Source organism: Centruroides vittatus, unplaced genomic scaffold (assembly GCF_030686945.1).
Source record: "Centruroides vittatus isolate TY-2023 unplaced genomic scaffold, ASM3068694v2 contig_152, whole genome shotgun sequence".
In the NCBI taxonomy this organism is placed as follows: domain Eukaryota; kingdom Metazoa; phylum Arthropoda; class Arachnida; order Scorpiones; family Buthidae; genus Centruroides; species Centruroides vittatus.
In genome coordinates, this window is record NW_027120940.1 from 69,610 (window position 1) to 90,225 (window position 20,616).

The 20,616-nt window shown below is 43.8% G+C and overlaps 1 protein-coding gene across 1 annotated transcript; it reads left to right on the forward strand.

Annotated features, from left to right (window-relative positions):
* Window positions 1-3,993: 3,993 nt before the first annotated feature.
* On the forward strand, window positions 3,994-5,997 carry LOC136968738 (uncharacterized). The gene has a single exon (XM_067262768.1). It carries the CDS (start codon window positions 3,994-3,996, stop codon window positions 5,995-5,997), a length of 2,004 nt encoding a protein of 667 aa, XP_067118869.1.
* The last annotated feature ends 14,619 nt before the right edge of the window (window positions 5,998-20,616 follow it).

Consider the following 20,616-nt stretch of genomic DNA (forward strand, 5'->3'; position numbering starts at 1 on the left):
TTGGATTCTGCTGCGTCATTGTGGACAACAAGGTGTTGACCACAATGCAATTGTTATGTGAATAAAGGTTCTGTAATATTGCAAATGTTTCGTAAAATTGGTTTTATTGTCGGGACTAATCTATTTATTGTAATTCCATTAGTCGGCTATGTCCGACAATTTGTATAACAATTTTTGCTTTAATAAATGCCGATGCGAGGCGCCCTCTGAGTCCCATGCCTTATTTCACACTTTCCTATCTCCCTTTCTTTTCACACTTCAAACCTCATGCTTTCTCTTCTTTCCTACTTCCAAAAGCTAAGTCCGTCGCTAAGAAGACGGACAGCTTTCTACTTTACTTTTTAGAGATGTCTATAGGAATGGATTCTGGTTCCAGCTTTCGAAGAGGTAAGTTGTGTGCTCTCTTGCTCCTGACCAGGATTTTTCTAAGTTTTAAGTGTTAGGACTAATTTTAGGCTTAGCTAGCCCAGTGTAGTGCTTAGGTATACCTAGTTAGTCCTAAGTTAGGGTTAGCTAGTTGGTTAGGCTTAGCTTTTCTAAGCCTAAGTTTTTTGCCAACTTTAATTGGCAAAGTTTGTTGGAACTGCTTCCACCATATTGGCTTCCCCAGCCAAGGAGTATCAAGAAGACAGCAACGCCGCCATCTTGTTCCCCTTCTTGGACTTTGTTATTTGTGTGGTAAGTGATCTCGTCTGCTTTTGGTTAAGGGGAGACCCGCTATCAGAGCAGACCGGTCTCCAGCCAGCCAGCCAGCACCAGCCACTATGTTCTGCCGACCATTATAGGCAGTGGTTCTTAGCTCTTCTGGTGTGACTTGGGCACCAGACTAGTGCGGTGTCCAGTCTCCCACCTTAAAGTTACGTATCAACTGTTCAACCATCCCGGTGCGCTCTCCAGGTTTGTGTTCTCCAGCCCATCGGCACTTTCCAAACTGCACGGCCTATCTCAAGTCTCTTAGCTCCCTGGTTTTCTACAGGGGTAAGTACTGTTTCATATTACTTTCCAACCAGTTTTCCCCTCTGTTCTTGCTAGACTAAGTCTACTGGGACAGAGTCTGCTAGCCAATCGGCAACTTTTCTGTCAGGTTACACTACACTTCTCTGGTTGGAATTTTTACACTTATCATTGCCATGTCGACTGAATCTAATCAGCAACAGCTTCTGGAAGCCACTTCGTCCAATGTCAGGGTGGTGGTAAGCTCTCTAGAGGATAAAATATTGAATGAAGCCAACCAACATTTACTAAAAATTCTTGACCTTCTACCAGAAAAGTACACTACCAACATAAAAATAGAAGAACGAAAAAAAGTAAGAGACTGTGTTACTCGTCTGTACTCCTGCCTTGGACAATTTCAAGGAATCCTCAAAGAAGTTAGGTCCAATCGTTTCCCAGTTGCTGATTCATCCCTTATAACCTCTAATTCTCAGGCTCCTACATATGCCGAAGTTACAAAGATCAACAGTAAACCCAGTGCTACAACTATGGCAATCAACAGGTCAATAAAAAAGAAAATAAATAGTGAAGGGACGGGTGGCAGTGTTGCTCTACTTCTGTATCCAAAAACAAATGAGGAAGGATTCACCACAGACATGAGACAAATAGGGAATGAAATTAAAAGAAACATCCAACCGCATCAGTTAAAAGTGAAAGTAAAATCGGTGAGGCAGGTCAAAGGTGATGGCATTTGCTTTAGAATGGACAGCCAGAAAGAGGCCGAGACTCTATCTGATGCCATTAAGCAGCTTCCAGATATTTCAAACAAAGTACAGAGCAGAATCTCAGAGGGTAGAAGGCCCCGTGTAATACTAACAAATGTGCCAATATCTGTTGACGAAAATGATGTCATACCCATTATTTACGAACAAAATGAAATCCTACATAACATGACCAAAGAAGAATTCACTGCCTCAACAAGGATCAGCACCATACTATTCCGTAACAATGCCAAGGAGAACTGTAGGCACATAGTAATCTCTACTTCACCTAGAATAAGAGATGTCCTGGTGAGAACTAAATACTTAGCTATACAATGGGCCAAGATACTCACTAATGATTTCATACCACTGGTAAGGTGTTACCAGTGCTGTGGATATAATCACTTATCCACAAACTGCCCAAACAGACAAACCTGCAGTCACTGCGGGAAGGCACATAGATTTAGTGAATGCCGCAAACTGGACAATGCACCCTGCTGTTATAACTGTAAAATGGTCAATAAAGACCTACCGGATTATGAGAAACACGACACGGAACACAATGCCTTTAATCCAAACTGTCCACTCACAATACAAATGAAGGCACAAACAATTAGACAAACCAATTATGGAATTTAGACAAAAAACTAAGAATCTGAGGCTTATCCAAATCAACCTCCAGAAATGTAAAGCGGCTACTACTGAGGCACTTCAATATTACTATTAATGGCTTGTTGATGTAATGTTTATCCAAGAACCTTACTGCTTCCAAAACAACATTGCCATGTTTGGCAATCACCGTACTATTCAAATCCAGGACCATAACAATTATCCAAAAACTGGCTTTGTTATAATTAATGATAAACTAGACATCCAACTCCTTTCCCATCATAGTAACAACTACTTCACGACAGTGAGCCTTAACTTGCATGGTAAAATGTACATCTTTGTGTCATTTTACTGTCCCCCATCGGACGAACTTGCTCAGCCTCTGGAACTTCTTGCTTCTACCATCAACCAGCTACAGGATTACCCAATCTTAATCACAGGGGATTTTAATGCTAAATCCCACACTTGGCATAGCCCAGTGGAGGATCCACGCGGGTACTTAGTGGAGGAATTCATGACTGAACATCATCTTACCTCTCTGAACACTAGCACACTGCCCACCTTCTCCTCTACAAACGGCGACAGCTGGGTCGACATCTGTCTTTGTTCAAGCAACTTCATCAATAAGATTACATCCTGTAACACCTTGGACATCCATTCTGCCAGTGACCATAACTATATAGTCACTGGTATTGATCTTGGCACTCTCACTCCTAATTTTCGCATCTCACAGAAGACCAATTGGGACTTATACTATCAACAGATTCAGCTCAATTGGAACCCTGGTGATATTCTTAGCATCACTAATTCAACTGAAATTGACAATACATTGGAAAGCCTTAACGATGTTCTGCATGCTGCCTATTTACAGGCTACTTCCACAAAAACAGTAAAATACTCCTCTCCATGGTGGAACTCTGAGCTAAACAACCAAAGGAAGACCCTAAGAAGGACTAAAAAGGAACTCAGGAAGGAAGCTGATCCCACCAAAAAGCTAGAAATCAGGACAAGGTACATTTCTCTCTTCAATAGCTATAAAACTTCAATTAACAAAGCTAGATCACAGGCCTGGAGAGACTACTGTTCAATGGTTGGTAAGGACAGCCCTTGGTCTACACCCTTCTATCTGGTCACCAAGAAAAAGAAGAAGCTTGTAATCCCACCCTCCATCCAAATTAACAGCACTGAATATACCACTTCAATCACTGAGACATATCAGCACATCATTAATGAACTTTTTCCTGATGACCCCACTACTACTGACAGCCAATTCCATAGCTTAATCAGAGCCAACTTAGATGAAAGCTATAACACTAGTGATGACTCCTCCTTTACCTTCTTAGAGATCAACAGAGAATTCCAAAAGCTGAAGCTTAAGAAGGCCCCAGGGCCAGACAAGATCACTTCCAAGATGGCGAGAATTGCGTTTCAAGCCATTCCCACGACCTTTCATATCCTAATGAATAAATGCCTAGACATCAGTTACTTTCCAAAAGTCTAAAAAAAGGCCTCGATTAAACTCATTCCTAAGGACAATGACAGTACTCCTTTGGTTGCGTCTGATTTTAGGCCAATCTCCTTACTCTCCACCATCGGGAAGGTCCTCGATGCTCTCCTTGTGAATCGCATCATTCATCATTATGAGAAGAATAATATTATAAGTGATAGGCAGTATGGTTTCCGTAGGAACATGAACACTATCAAGGCTATAGACAACATTAAATCTAGAATTCTCCAAGCCCGTGCTGAAAATAAACACAGCCTCATGGTCACCATTGATTTCAAGGGGGCGTTTGACCATGCGTGGTGGCCAGCTATTCTTACTGACTTGAAGAATAACAAGTGCCCAACTAATATCTACAGACTCACAGCTAGCTATCTCAAGGACCGTTCTATCCTGGTTGAGACAGGAAACAACACTTATATTCAAAAGGGGATAAATAGGGGCTGCCCACAGGGCTCAAAATCTGGCCCCTACCTCTGGAATATACTGTATAATAATCTTCTAAGGCTTACAGATAATCTCTCTACTGACTATGAAGTACACATACAAGGCTATGCGGACGATACAGTCCTCCTCCTTAGCCACGTTAACCAAGAAACTCTACAAGATAGAGCGAATAACGTTCTCCTCAAGATATCGGAATGGTGTCAGAATGTTAAACTGAACATAAACTATAATAAATGTAGGGTGGTGGTCTTCCCTAAGGCGAATCCCCTTAAGAAGGGTCCAAGTATCAGGATAAACAACACAAAGATTAAAAACGCTACTTCAGTCAAATATCTTGGCATCGTCCTAGACCAGAAACTCAACTGGACTGAGCATGTTCACCACATCTATGAAAAGGCGGTCAAAACTGCTCAAGCCCTTAAAACTATTAGCAGAAACCGTTGGGGCTACGGGCCCTCTACTACTAGGACACTTTACTCTGCTGCTCTTGAACCTCTCATCACTTACGGAGCTGAGGTCTGGGGCTCCTCGGTGTCAAGAATCCATATTAAAAGGAAATTACTGTCAATTCAACGCATACTAGCAATTAGTATAGCAAAAGCTTACAGGACTGCTCCCACAGAGGCTCTCCTGGTGATTGATCACATTCTACCTATTGACCTTAAAATTAAACAGATTTATATCAGATACAACCTCACCAAATTAGTAAACAATCAAATTAATATGGACCAATTCTGCACCACTTTTGCCAAGACTGACTGCTTTGAGGACCTGAAGTCTCTTGCCACCTTTGCTCACAAGAATGGTATTGACAAAAACCTCACCTACTACCCAGTACATCCAAGTTTTGCCATTACTTATGACACCGAACAAGACACAAACGACTGCCACAAGATACTTATCTTTACGGATTGCTCTAAAACAAGCACTGGGGTAGGCTGTGCCACCGTCGTCTATAAGGACCGACAAAGCCTCCATCAAATAAACAGAGCATTAGCTCCACACTGTACTAATAACCAGGCCGAGTCGCTGGCTATTCTCAACGCCATTAAATGGATTAAAGAAAATTACAGACTTTGGACTAACCATGACTACCATATTATTAGTGACAGCCGCACTGCTATCCAGCAAATTATAAAGACCAACTCCACCCTCCCTATCGTTCGGGAGAGCATTATCTTGCTCCATGATCTCATCGGCAACAACATCAACATCACTTTCAATTGGGTCAAGGGGCACTCTGGGAACTTGGGAAACGAAAGGGCTGATCTTCTTGCCAAGAAAGCATCCAACAACACCTCTACTTCCTACTACGATAAAATCAGTACCACCCATCTCAATAGGCTGGTTCACGACATCGTTCTTAAAATGTGGAAAGTCAGATGGGATTCCTGCACTACAGGTAGACTGACGCACAGTTTCTTTCCTACGCCCACGGACCATGTTACTAACTGGACCACGTTCCAGCTCACACAGCTTTTTACAGGGCATGGAAACCTTAACACCTACTTAAAGCGCTTCCTAGACAAGACCAACGGACTTTGCTCCTGCAATTTGCAGGAAGAAGAGGATTCCTACCACATCTTCCTCTGCCCGCTATATACATCTCAGCGAAGGTCTCTCATCAGTGCCGTATGTACCTCTGGACATCAGTGGCCCTGCTCTCTTGGAACTCTCACAAGTAACAAGGACATTTTTAGTGCACTTAGTGACTTTGCTACTGCAATTAAAAAACTAAACTGATTTGCCTCAAGTGGCTGTCAACCTCCTCACATTGTGGCCTCCTCCAGCCAACCGGACTGTTTTCTGCTGTTTCTCTGGCCATCTCTGTGCCTCTTTATTGTTGTGCTCCCCATCTCGCGAATTATGTTTTATTATTGTTATCCGGGATTTAAGCCAAACTTGGCTTTTTGTACAGTCACTCTGTTTTCTTAATGTAATCTGCGTTATTTCACCTGGCTATTAACATCATGTAATGTAAATATCGCGTATTATTCCACCTTTATTCTAGATGTACTTTTTATATTTTGTATTAACTTTGTAACTGTTTTTATTTTAATAAATGCGATGCTGACGCCCATGGTTCCCTACATTTCCCTCTATCCTATATCGCTTTCCTTCCCCTTCAATCACATACCCTTCCTCAGTACTTTTCCTTAATTTCTATTTCGTGTCTACTTGGCTATACCTATGAGTTCGGCCAATATCTTCCTTAACGCTGTCTATAGGAATGGAGGGGCGTCGAGTCGCGACTGTGGTTAGCTGTGTGTACATCGGCTCCGTTTTTCGATCGGCGCATCGGCGAAGATATTGTTCAATCGGTGGATTTATATATATCATTGGAATCAGCTAATGGTAAGCTGTCGTTTAATGCCAGTTTTATTTAAATCGGAATAGCGGTTCGGAAATTACGAGCTTCGGAAGTTTCCGCTTTTCCGGCTACTTTTTCTGGGCGGCCTTCGGGGCTAACGGTAATTGTGTTACATCATTCTCTTCGGCCCATCGAGAGCTATTTTCCGCCGTTTACCGTTTTTCGATACGACTCTTAGTTCGTCTTTTACCGCGACCGAAAGTTTTTCACTTTTGGGTGGTCGTGCGGGCCGATCGGGCTTCCGATTGGTTTGATTTTAGGGCACATCAATTAGTGTCTCTAGTGCTTTCTACGGTGTAAATTTGGTGGTCGTTTGTGTAATAGTTTTCTCGCTACGGCCGATCTTATTTTCTGTCAAGACAAAGGAGTGAAAGGTCGTTGACCTCACCACGTGGCTTCATCCTATCGGACCCTAATACGGTGACTGTTTCGGCTTGTTTCTCGGGCTTCGTGCGGAGTAGGCTGGCGGTTGATATACCATTCAACTCACAAAAATTCCCTGGTTCCTACTACATCATCGTATTATCAATATTTTATAATGGCGGAAATTAATAACGAAAGTATTGAGCCGAACGAAAGTTTCGCTGAGGAGGATTTAATCAGTACTATAAATGCACAACTAGAAGTTATTTTTAATAACATACCAGCCAATTCTAACATTTCTGTAAAATCAAAGGAAAGGGCAGCAATCAAAGAGGCTGCCGTCAGAATGCACGCAGCAGCCAATCAAATCTTTGGCGTTGTTTTAGAACTAAGAGAAAGGGTTAAAGCGCTGGCTAACCCCAATGTTCAAATGGGAATGGCTACTTACGCTACGGCTGTGAAGCGTAACCAAGGTTACGTAAGCAGCACTACCAAACTTATTGCTAAGAAGTCAGTGGTTCTAGAGGGAAATAAAAACACAAGTGCTAATAACCATGAATTGATAGTTTCGGCTATCAAACACCCAGATCAACCAGTACCCATCCCTGAAGAAACCCTTGACCTGTTACAATGCCATGTGAACCCTAAAAGACTAGGAATAAAAATCAAGGCAATAAGACCATTACCAGAGGGAGATCTCAAGATACTGGTACAAGATGAGCAGGATCTAAGTACCCTAAAGAGGGCAGTTCAGGCAGAAGAAGCCCTAGTGGACAAAATTAAGGTCGAGGAAAAGAAGAAACGTTTTCCGAAATTAATACTATTTAATGTCCCAGATGACATAGTAGAAGCTGAACTGATCAAGGACTTATATGACCAAAACACATTCTTACAAACAGCTATCAACGAGGAGCAATTTATCTGTACCACTAAAATCTCACACAGATTCAACTCAAAGAACAACAAGGATCAGAGGCACATCATTATTAGCGTCAGGCCGGACATAAGAAACATTATAATGCAACACAGGAGACTTTACATAGGATGGAGCTCCGTCTTCATAGATGATTACATCGACATAATCAGGTGTTATAATTGTGCGGGCTTCGGCCATACTTCCAAAAGATGTACAGAAAAGCAGAGATGTACACACTGTACTAAAAAACACAAGTTCAGAGAATGTAACAACCTAGAGAAAGACCCAGTATGTTTTAACTGTAAAAAGTACAACAGAAACGTCCCTGAAGATAAAGCTATGCCGACAGACCACAACGCCTTTGATAAGGATTGCCCCATACTGCAACGTTATAAAGTCAACCTAATTAAATCTACTCAATATGAGTAACAGACCACCTGTACAGTCTCTTTCTGCACATCCTCCAGCTATGGGTGACTATACTAATCACATTTTGTTGGACAGCCTCAACATTCTTCAGATTAACTTACAAAGGTCGAAGGCTGCGTCGTCAGAGGCCTTACATATGGCATTGGATCGTCGGATTGATATTCTGGCAATTCAGGAACCCTACGTTGTGAACGGTAGGGTTGCTTTGTTGGGTCCTGGGCGGGTTCTGTCCCACACCAGCGACGACCAGGTGATCAAGGCTGGGGTGGTCATCTATAATCCCACTATCATGGCCCAACTGATGACGCAATTTACCAATGATTACTACACTACGATCAATGTTGACACCCCAAACGGCCCAATGTATATCATCTCTTTCTACTGCTCCCCGGAAGAGGACCTGTGCCGCCCACTCGAATTGTTGAGTGAGATCATCAGTAGCCTCAAAGGCAACCCTATCATTATACTGGGCGATTTCAACGCCAAAGCACATCTATGGCATAGCCCAGTGGAGGACCCAAGGGGCTTCCTGGTCTGTGAACTCATGGCTATGCATGACTTAACTTCTCTTAATGACAGCCCTATTCCCACCTTCTCCTCCACCAATGGGAAGAGCTGGGTGGACATCTGTCTTGGGAACCCAATTCTCCTCAGGTACAGTATTGAGTGTAGTACTGTGGTTATTACCTCCGCTAGCGACCACAACTACATTCAGACTATTATTAGTGATAACAAAGAAACCAAGAACTACAGGATAACCAACATTACCAACTGGGATCTGTTCCATGAACACCTTACCAATCTCTGGAACCCACCCCCGCTTACTCTAATCAACGATAAGGAGGATCTAGATAATACCATCAACGACCTCACGAGGATTATCCACATGGCTACTTACCGCTCCACCACTATAAAAGTGAAGAGAGTGAATGCCCCATGGTGGGATAACAACCTGGAAAAGTTGAGAAGGGAGGTAAGGAAGTATAAGAGGCAGTTTAGGAGAGAGGAGGACCCTGATTTGAAAGCACATAAAATGAAGGTATACATGGAACACTACAAAAGGTATAAAATGCAAATAAATGCCTCCAGGACACACTCGTGGAGGGAATTCTGTACCAATAGCTGTGGTAGCAACCCCTGGTCTGTCCCTTACTACATTGCGAGAAGGAAGGGCAGAGCCTGTGGTGTCCCCCCCACCATTGAGGATGGTAATGGGTCTTTTACAACTTCTTTGGAGGACACCTGTCACCATATTTTTAATGTGCTTTTCCCTCAGGATGACCCACTGGAAGACACGACACACCACCAGAGTGTTAGAGAACGTGTCTCAAATTATAAGTGCAACTACAACGATAGGCCTTTCACAACAGCTGAGCTCTGGAGGGAGACTAAAAACATCAAAAGGAATAAGGCCCCAGGTCCTGATTTCATTACCTGGAGAACGGCCAAGGAGGCGATAAATGCGTTACCTACTACCTTCCTTGTGATCTACAATAAATGCCTTGAGCTGGGACACTTTCCCACTCCCTGGAAACAGGCCTCAGTGAAGTTATTACCCAAACATCAGCAAAATAGTAACCTGACTCCCTCTGGCTTCCGTCCCATTTCCCTCCTCTCCTTTTTTGGTAAAGTTTTAGATGCTCTTATAACTAACAGGATTAGCTACCACCTTGACAGTTCCAACTTTATGCACCCTCTCCAGTTTGGTTTTAGGAGGGGGAAAAACACTGTTAGTGCGCTGGATAATTTACTGGACTACATTTACAATGCTAAAAAGAACGGCCGTCATACTCTCCTGGTGGCCGTGGATTTTAAGGGAGCCTTCGACCACGCATGGTGGCCGGAGATCCTCAACCAGCTTGGGAAGGCCAACTGTCCCGACAACCTTTATAGGATGGTTAGTAGTTATCTCAGCGACAGAAAAGTGAACTACTACCACAGGGATAAGTTAGTATACACCAGGCACGTCAACAGGGGCTGTCCGCAAGGGTCAAAGTCGGGACCGCTACTTTGGAACCTGCTGTACAATGAGCTCCTCAGTCTTCAGAATAATAGGCCACTGCACACAATGATCCAGGGTTACGCGGATGATACGATCATTGTGATGTCTCACCCCAATCAGGAGAAACTACAACATGAAATGCAGGACCTGCTGACTGATGTCTACAATTGGAGTAATAAGGTCAAACTCGTAATCAACATCACAAAATGTGAATGTACTCTATTCCCCAAAGGTAACCCCCTGACTAAGCCACCCGCCGTTAATATCATGGGACAGAGAATCCGCTATTCTACCTCCATCAAATACCTAGGCTTGACAATAGACCATAAACTAACGTGGAAAGATCACATCTACAACACATACGACAAGGCGATGGAGACCTCCTATGCCCTGGCTACCATAGCCAGGAATAAATGGGGTCTGAATTACAAAGCAAGGAGGATTACTTATATTGCTGTCACCCAGCAGATTGTGGCTTATGGGTGCAAAGTCTGGGGATGGAGGGTGGATATCAAGCATACTAAGAGGAAACTCCTTTCCAGAGGTTGGCGGCCATTTACATTACCAGGGCCTACAGGACTGCTCCCACTGATGGGCTCCTGGTAATTGCCAACCTCAAGCCAATTGACCTATTTATAGCTGAGCGCTACATTCCCCATAACATGAAAAAGCTGGATGCTAAAGAAATTAATAAAAAACTCTATGATCATAATCTTGCACCTTTCAAGAAAGCTAGACTACTAAATAATCTAACTAATATCCTGAGCGATAAGGGAATTGACTGCACTAAACCCACTTTCTCTCACCCTGCTCATATCAATAAGAACAGCATAAATATCTATACAGACGGCGCCTTCATTGTTCACTCACCGACAAAAAGGACTATCCATCAGTGTTACTTCAGGCTGGCTAATTATTGCTCCAATAACCAAGCTGAGTCCTTGGCCATCTTAAAAGTGGTGGAATACATCAATGCCAAGTTTGAAGATCTCAAGGACCAGAGGATAATTATTAATACCGACAGCAGAGTAACATGGTGATCCTTTTGTCAATTTGGTACAAAGCTACCAATTATTAATGACATTGTTGTCGCATTGGATAATACTCCCTACTCCACCATTGTCTTCAACTGGATCAGGGGACACTAAGGCATCAGGGGTTGACGGCCGGATGGCCGAGCGGTCAAGGTGGCAGCCTACCGCTCTGGGGGACCCGGGATCGAATCCGAACGGGTCGAATAATCCCCAGGAATTTTTCGGGGGGTGGTCCGTTCGGATATGTCGGGCCCCGTCCCTCACCACCCGGTCGCCCCATTGTGGGCCTGGCCGAACCCATAATGGGCCTTCTAAAAGAGGCCCTCTTAGTGCCCACAGGGCGGAAAGAGTTTAAAAAAAAAAAAAAGGCATCAGGGGCAACGTCCAAGCCGACTTGCTCGCAAAGAAAGCAGTTACCAACCTGGATAGGTTATCCTACACCAAGATCCCAATTTGTTGGATCAAAAAGAATATTCAGAATTGCACTATTGATCACTGGCAATCAGTGTGGACTAATAGCGAGACCGGTCGGTCAGTGTACAGCTTCTTTCCATCCATCATTGATAGGGGAAAGAATCATCACTTCGTCCCGCATTATGAACTCACTCAACTCATGACTGGTCATGGTAACCTGGGTAGTTACTTGACCCGTTTCCTTAAGAAGGGCGATGGCCTTTGCACCTGTCAATCCGCGGATTGGATGGACAGTGAGCATATTCTATTCCACTGCCCCCACTTCAACGACGCAAGGAGGGGACTAATCACTGCGGCCCTGTACGAGAACATAGCATGGCCGTGCAAACCGGAAGTGATTGTTAGCTGCAAGAACCTATTCAATGCGCTGGTCACCTTCAGCAAGAAAATCAAGATCCTCAGCTAAACCTCGTTGCTACCTCCCTACCACCTGTTGGGCAACGCTTCCTCCAGGAATTGTTCAACCCACCATCTACCTGTCTCGTCCACTAACCCGCCATTCTGTTTGTGTCGACACCCTGCAGGCGTCCCTCATACCGTTTCAACCTTCCTGTGGACATTTTACTGGCTGTCATCATTGGACTTCTACTCACCCACTGTATAAACTTTTTAGGACCTTTTGTTTACTGCATGTTTGTTACTCCACTGTTGGTCCCAGTGGCCTTCTGTTCTATGTTAACCCTAATGTACTGTTTTTAAAGAACTGATAATTGTCGGGATTCATATTGTATTTTGGTATGTTACCCATATTCTGTAACTTTTCTATCTTTTAATAAATGGAACCTGTGCAGGACCTCATAGATCCCTTTCTCTTTCTTATCCCATCCCCTTCTCCTACTCTCTCCCTCCTTCCGGCAGGCTATGCGCATTCTGCTTCAGCCTTCCTTTCATCACCTATGTCTATAGGAATGGAGTCTGAGTTTGGATTTCACAGAGGTAAGACCTGTGTTAGTTTGCTCCTGACAGTGATTTTTAGTCAGTTTGTGTCCTAAGCCTAAATTTAGGCCTAGCTAGCTGTGTGCTGTGTTAGTAGATAGAGTTTTAGGGTTAAGTTAGGGTTAGGAGTCCAGTTAGTCTTAGCTTTGCTAAGCCTAACTTTTTCACCAAATTTATTTGGTAAAGTTTTGGATTCTGTGTGTGCCATCTTGGCTTCCCCAGCCAGGACCTTGTGAGAAGACAGCAGCATCGGCCATCTTGGATACGTGGTCTTCAGTGTTTTGTTTGGGTCACCGTCTGTGTTTACCTTCAGTGTTACCTCCAGTTGGATTACGTGTTGTGCAATGTGTGTGTCACCGTGTTGTGCAATGTGTGTGTCACCGTCTAGTGGATTACGTGTCTTCAGCAAGTGTTGTGTCTGTGTGTTGCTTACAAGCACCCTTGTCTGTTTTTGGTTAGGTGGGGTGACCCGCTAACTAGCAGTCCGGTCCTCCCATGTCTGGAAAGGCTGCCTGTGTTGGTTGGTGCCACGACCAACACTTTGCACCCGATCCAGACCAGACAGTGTTCTGTCTGGCTTGACTGAAGACAGTCAAGTCTAGCCAGCCAGTGTTTCCACCGGCCAAGCTAGCTTGGCCGTCATCCTAGTCCAGCCGACCCTTATAGGCAGCGTAACTTCGATCTTCTGGTGTGGCTTGGGTACCAGACTAGTGCAGTCTCCAGTCACCCACCTTGAAGTCTCCCATCAACTGTTCCGGCATCCCGGTGCGTGCTTCAAGGTATTGACTGAACACAAGTGCATCGAACTCCAAGGATTAGTAGATACCTACATCGAGGGACAGTTTCCCTGTAGTGAGTATTGTTTACTGTTCCAATCCAACCAGGTTTCTTTCCCCTCTGTTCTAGTTAGACTTTGTCTTCTGGAACAGAGTTGCTGGCCTATAGGCCCCTTTCCTCTTTACAAAACACTCCATTCTCACCTGGTTGGAATACAGACTTATCAAATTGGTTTTGTGATCACCATGGCAAGTCCACGGGTTGTAATTCAACCACTAGAAGATTCTCCTACTCCTCCTACTCCACAGTCTCCAGGAACGTCGCAAGATTGTGTCACGGCTGGTCCATCAACGGGCACTTCAGAGAGTGCCTTACTTCAAGAATCCAACCGCCACCTTAAAAGAATACTAGAACTTCTGCCTGCTAACGCCAGGACGGGAGCTACCGTGAAGGAAAGGAATGAAATTAAAGACAGGGCAGCTCGTATGTTTGCCGCCATCAATCAAATGTTTGGTATACTAACTGAACTTCGTACAGCCAAGGCAGCGACTACTGATCCTATACAGCAGAGCCAATCGGAGACCTCAAAGCCTGTGACTTACTCGGCCATAGTAAAATCCAGCATAACCCAAAGCACCACTACAAAAGCAATCACAAGATCTCTGAATAATAAAATCAAGCAAGAAGGAAACATCAGTAGCTATGCGCTGATAGTTTATCCAAAAACTGAAGAGGACACGGAAATAAATATGGATAAAGTTTATAAGGACATAACCACAAAAATAAAACCGGACAGACTCAAGATCAAGGTTACAGCAATCAAACCTGTAAAAGGAAATGGCATCTGCTTCAGAACAGCTAATAGTAATGACGCCAAAATTCTCGAACAAGCGGTAAACGAACTTCCGGAGATGCGGGAGAAAGTAAAAACAAAGATTTCTGAAGGCAGGCGGCCCAGATTAATTCTCCGCAACGTCCCCCTTTCTGTCAAAGATGACCATATAATAAAAACTATCTACGAACAAAATGGAACGCTCAGCAACATCAATAAAGAAGATTTCATCTCTCAGACTAAAATTAGCACCATCATTACCAAAGGGAACATCAGGGAGAACTGCAGGCACGTAGTTCTCTCTACTACTCCTAACATAAGATCTCACTTAATCAAAGAAAAACACGTATCGATTTCCTGGGCACACATTCAGTTGGATGACTACATACACATCACCAGGTGTTATAGATGCTGCGGTTATAACCATATAGCTAAAGACTGTGACGCTAAACAAAAATGCAGCCACTGCTCTAAAAATCATGGGTACACTGAGTGCAATAGACTAGAACAGCAGCCATGCTGTGTTAATTGCAAGATGGCTAACAAGGACCTCCCACCTGACAGGATATTTACAACAAAACACAACGCTTACGATCCACATTGCCACCAGACTTTAAAAATCAAGGAACAATTAATTAAACAAACAAATTATGGATAATAGCATTACTAAAGAAAACCTAATACTGATACAAATAAACCTGCAACGTTCCAAGGCAGCTACTACCGAAGCTATGCAGGTTGCCAACACTCACGAGGCTGACATCCTTGCAATTCAAGAACCGTACTGTCTAAATGGGAAAATTGCTCTCTTTGGAAGCCTTAACACTCTCAGCTACAGAAATCAACAGGACACTCCTCATTCTGGCTTTGTTATTGTAAACAAGCACATCGATGTCCAGCTCCTGAATGAACACACTAACCACTTCTTTACCACCATCCTTGTCAACACACATCAAACAAAGTTCATCATGATCTCCTTTTATTGTTCACCATCCGAGGACATAACGCAACCTCTAGAGGACCTCAAAGACACCATCCATCATCTGAACAGCCTCCCAATTATAATTGCTGGCAATTTTAATGCTAAGTCGCACATCTGGTTCAGCCCCACAGAAGACCCCAGAGGATACAAGGTTGTCGAACTCATCAATTGTTTGGGCCTACAGTCTCTCAACACCAGTCCTCTCCCAACTTACTCCTCCTCTACAGGGGAAAGTTGGGTTGACATATGTATGGCTAACAGTCACCTTCTCAAGCAACCAATCTCCTGTAACACTCTGGACGAGCACTCCGCCAGTGACCATAATTATATCAAGACGGTCATTCACACTCCTGGCGAAATTAAAAAACTTCACATCAGGCAATGCACGGACTGGGTTCTCTATCAGAACATAATTAAAACGAACTGGAACTGCCCGCCTATCACTGACTTAGAAAACACCACCAATCTTGACCATGTAATAAGTCGTCTACAAGATATCATGCACAATGCCTACTACTCTGCTACGCATGTCAGAACAGTCAAGCAATCCGCCCCCTGGTGGACGGCTGCACTTTCCTCACAAAGGTCTTCTCTTAGAAGAGACAGGAGGAAATTCCGTAAGGAGCAAGACCCCGTTAGAAAGGAAAATATGCGACAGAACTACCTAATAGCATTCAGAGCGTATAAGACTAACATCAACAAGGCCCAAACAGATTCATGGAAAAAGTTCTGTTCAGACATTGGCAGCAACAAGGGCCCCTGGGCCACCCCTTACTACATCGTGACTGGAAAAATCAAGAACACCCGCATCCCCAACACCATCCAGAATATCGCCAGGAATTCTACTACTATTCAAGACACTTACAGCCATATTGTGGCTGACCTGTTTCCATGGGATGACCCAGCTACTGATAACCGCAGCCACACTTCTACAAGAGTTGAGTATCTCACCGGCCCTTCTACCACTGAGGATACCCCCTTCTCTAGTCAGGAAATCCACAGGGAATTCACAAAGATGAATTTAAAAAAGGCACCGGGGCCAGACAACATCAGCCCAAAGATGGCTAAGTTAGCTTATGAGGCCATCCCTTGCACTTTCTCCACCATTTTTAACATGTGTTTCAAGCTTGGCTACTTCCCGGCAGTTTGGAAACTCGCTTCCATTAAACTAATCCCAAAATGCTCTAACCCGTCCAACTCAAGGGATTATCGACCCATCTCTCTTCTGCCAGTATTAGGCAAAATCTTGGATGGCCTTATGGCCAATAGGCTCCAGTTTTACTGCGAGAATAACAACTACCTAGACAGGAACCAACTCGGCTTTAGGAGAGGCAGAAGCACTATCACTGCTCTGGACAACATCGTATCCCACATTCACGAGGCGAAGAGTAGGGGACACCACACCATGCTGGTCACAATTGATTTCAGGGGTGCCTTCGACCATGCATGGTGGCCGGCAATCCTTACGGCGATCAAGCACACCAACTGTCCCATCAATATCTACAACCTGGTGAAGGGCTATCTTGATAACAGGGAAATCATTATTACCAGTAATAATAACACCTATCTTAAAAAGCGCATCAACAGGGGCTGCCCGCAGGGCTCGAGGTCTGGACCCCTGCTCTGGAACATCGTTTATAACAGCCTACTGGAAATAAATTCCACCATCCCGAAGAAATTCAACTGCATCTTACAGGGCTACGCTGACGACACCATCGTGGCCATCACCCATCAGAACCAAGAGATCCTTCAGGCCAGGATGAACGGGATTCTCCAATCTATCTCCGAATGGAGTAAAAAGATGAAACTTGTGATAAACTACGACAAGTGCAAATGTATTGTATTCCCTAAACTAACGCCGCTCCACAAAGGTCCAACAGTCAGGCTCGATGGGCACAGAATTAAAAACTGCAAAGAAACCAAATACTTAGGCGTCATTCTGGATGAAAGGTTGACATGGAGAAATCACGTGCATTATGTGTACGAAAAAGCCATCACCACGCTCCACTCCCTGAGCTCCCTTGCCAGAAACCATTGGGGGTACGAATGCAAGGCCAGAAAACTACTCTATACTATGGTAATCTGCCCGATGCTAACCTACGCCTCTGAGATCTGGGGATCTTCGGTTACGAAGGTCCACATCAGCAGGAAACTCTTATCTGCCCAAAGGCTGTCTGCTATTTCCATTACCAGGGCATATAAGACTGCGCCCACCGACGCCATTCTGACCATAGCTAACTTACTCCCTATTGACCTGATCGTCAAAGAGCAAGTATGGTACTATAATCAGCGGAAGCTGGCTATCGGAGGAACCACGACTACCAAATTCGACCAAATCACCAGGCATCTAGGGATTCATTCAACTGCCACCCCCATCAGAGAGCACTTAATGTCCCATAGCCTTGACTACTACCCACGGCAGTATGATCTCCATCCCAGCTTTTCAATCGACGAGCTATTTACTCTTGAAGAAACAGATATTTCTCCTGGCATATGTGTTTTCACTGATGGCTCGAAGTCAGACTTGGGTGTTGGCTGTGCTTTTGTGGTCCTTTATAATAACAGAACTATTTACCAGGCTCAATTCAGGCTGGCTGAGCACTGTACAGCGAACCAGGCGGAGTCATTCGCAATTTACAAGGCTATAGAGTGGACCATTAATAACAAAGAAGAATATAACATATCAAGGATCAGCATTTACAGTGACAGCAGGGTTGCCCTTCTCCAGCTGAAAAATCAAAACACTAAGCTGAAAATAATTCAAGACACTATCAATCTGGTTCAAACCCATCGAAACAGCCTTCTCCTCAAATTTCACTGGATCAAGGGGCACTCCAACGTCCAGGGGAATGATAAGGCTGACCAGCTTGCACGCACAGCACCTGCTCGGACGACATCCTACTCCTTCAAGCACGCTCCTATTTCCTGGCTTAAGCAGCAGATTAGGAATCACACCTGGCACATCTGGCAAAATAGGTGGACAAATAGCTCCACTGGGAGGCTGACCTTCCATTACATCCCAGACGTACAGCTCCGCAACACCAAGAAGTTTATCAACCCATCGTTTCAGACAACTCAACTTATCACTGGACATGGGAACTTTAGGAGCTACCTACTTAGGTTCCTCCACAAAGATGATGGTTACTGCACGTGCAACAACACAGACATCGAAGACCCGGAACACGTGATTTTCCACTGCCCACTATACAGGGAACAGAGAAAGAAGCTGATCAACTCCAACAGCGCAAACGAACTCTGGCCTTGTAGCCTACAAACTTTCACTAGCCAAAAAAGGATTTACAATGCTTTTATGGACTTTGCAAAAAGCATAAGCATTCTGGACTAGCTCTTCTAGTTACTACTGTTCCTTTAATTTATACTGCCTATACTCTGTCGAGTATCTCATATTTTGTAAATCAACTGTTCATTGCCTCTTTTATGTAACTACAAATGTTTTGTTTTTACTTATTGTATCCTTACCTTATATTTCATTCTATGTATCGCGCCGTGTTTATTATATTGTTTGCTTATTTTGTAATTTTGTACTCGTCCATGTATATAATTGTATTCACTTTTTTAAATAAATGCGATGCAGTCGCCCATGAGGCCCCACAACTCACCTTCACTCCTATTCTCTCCTATCATACTTCTTTTCACCTTCCTCTAAACTCTTCTCACCCCTACTGAATTCTTCTTTCCTCTTCACGATCTTGGGCTATACCTAAGAGTGCGGCCCGTACCTAGCTCCTCATGTCTATAGGAATGGAGAGGGCGACGAGTCGCGATCCTGTTAGGCTGTGGCTACATCGGCTCCGTTTTTCGATCGTCGCATCGGCGTTATTTTCCTTCAATCCAAGGACTGTGGTACACCATTCGACTCCGCTAACCGTAAGCTTTCGTTTATTGTTAAAATTTTTAAAATCGGCCCATTTGTTAAAAAGTTACGGGCTTACAAAGTTTTCGTTCTTGTTCGGGCTCCCTCGGCCCGCGGGTTCGTCATCGGGCTATTTTGTTGACGGTTTTTTGTGGCCATTAAGGCTATCTATCACCGACGAAAGTTTCATGTTAATATCTGTGTTACTTACGGAGTTATTTCGGTTTTAGTTTTGCTGTTAAACAAAGAAACCGTGTTTCTTTGTTCTTTAGCCGATCGGCGTTTGTGTAACCGGTCGGCGTTTTTACGTGTTTTCTAAGCTTTTTCAGTTCTGGTGTATTCTGGTATGTTTATTTGTCTTGCTGGCCATCAGTGGTGAGTACATTTTACTTTTGCCTATCTTATTTGCTTTCCCCTCTGTCTGAGTTAGACTTTGTCTACTTAGAGTTTTTAGCCATAAGGCATCTTTTACACACATTAGTTCTCTTCTTTTACTACTACACAATGTCGACTGAGAATACTCTTGCTAATTCTACGGAAGCTGTAATACCTGTTTCTTGTGTGGTTATTAACCCACTTGATCAATCAATTCTCAACGAAGCGAATCAACACTACATGAAAATCTTGGACCTCCTACCAGAAAAATACTCTACAAATCTAAGAACTGAGGAAAGAAAAGAAGTAAGAGACAGGGTAACAAAGCTGTTTGCTTGCCTAGGACAATTTCATGGCATCCTGAAAGAAGTTCGTTCCAAGAACATTGAGAGCTCTCCAACACCTGTTACTCCTCCTATTCCCATCTCGTATGCAGAGGTGACTAAACTAAATGCAAGGCCAACAAACACCACAAGGACAATAAATAAGTCCCTTAGGAATAAAATAAACAACGAAGGCACTGGCGGCAGTTTTGCAGTTCTTCTATACCCCAAACCTATCGAGGATGGCAACACAACTGACATGACACAAGTGGAGAAACAAATCAAAAGAAAAGTCAATCCACAGGACCTCAAAATAAAAGTAAAATTGGTGAAAAAAGTGAGAGGTGACGGAATCTGTTTCAGGACAGGAACCCAAAATGAAGCGGAAATTTTGGCAAAAGCAATAGAAAACATTCCGGAAGTCTCTAATAAGGTTGATAGTAAAATATCAGAAGGCAGACGACCAAGGGTGATTCTTAATAATGTTCCAATTGCTGTGGACGAGGCTAGTATACCGTCAATAATTTACGATCAAAATGAAGCCCTTCAGAACACTACTAAAGAAGAATTTCTGGGCTCTACTCGAATAAGCACTGTCCTGTTTAGGAATACCGCAAAGCAAAACTGTAGACATATAGTCCTGTCTACAACTCTGAAACTAAGGGACACTCTAG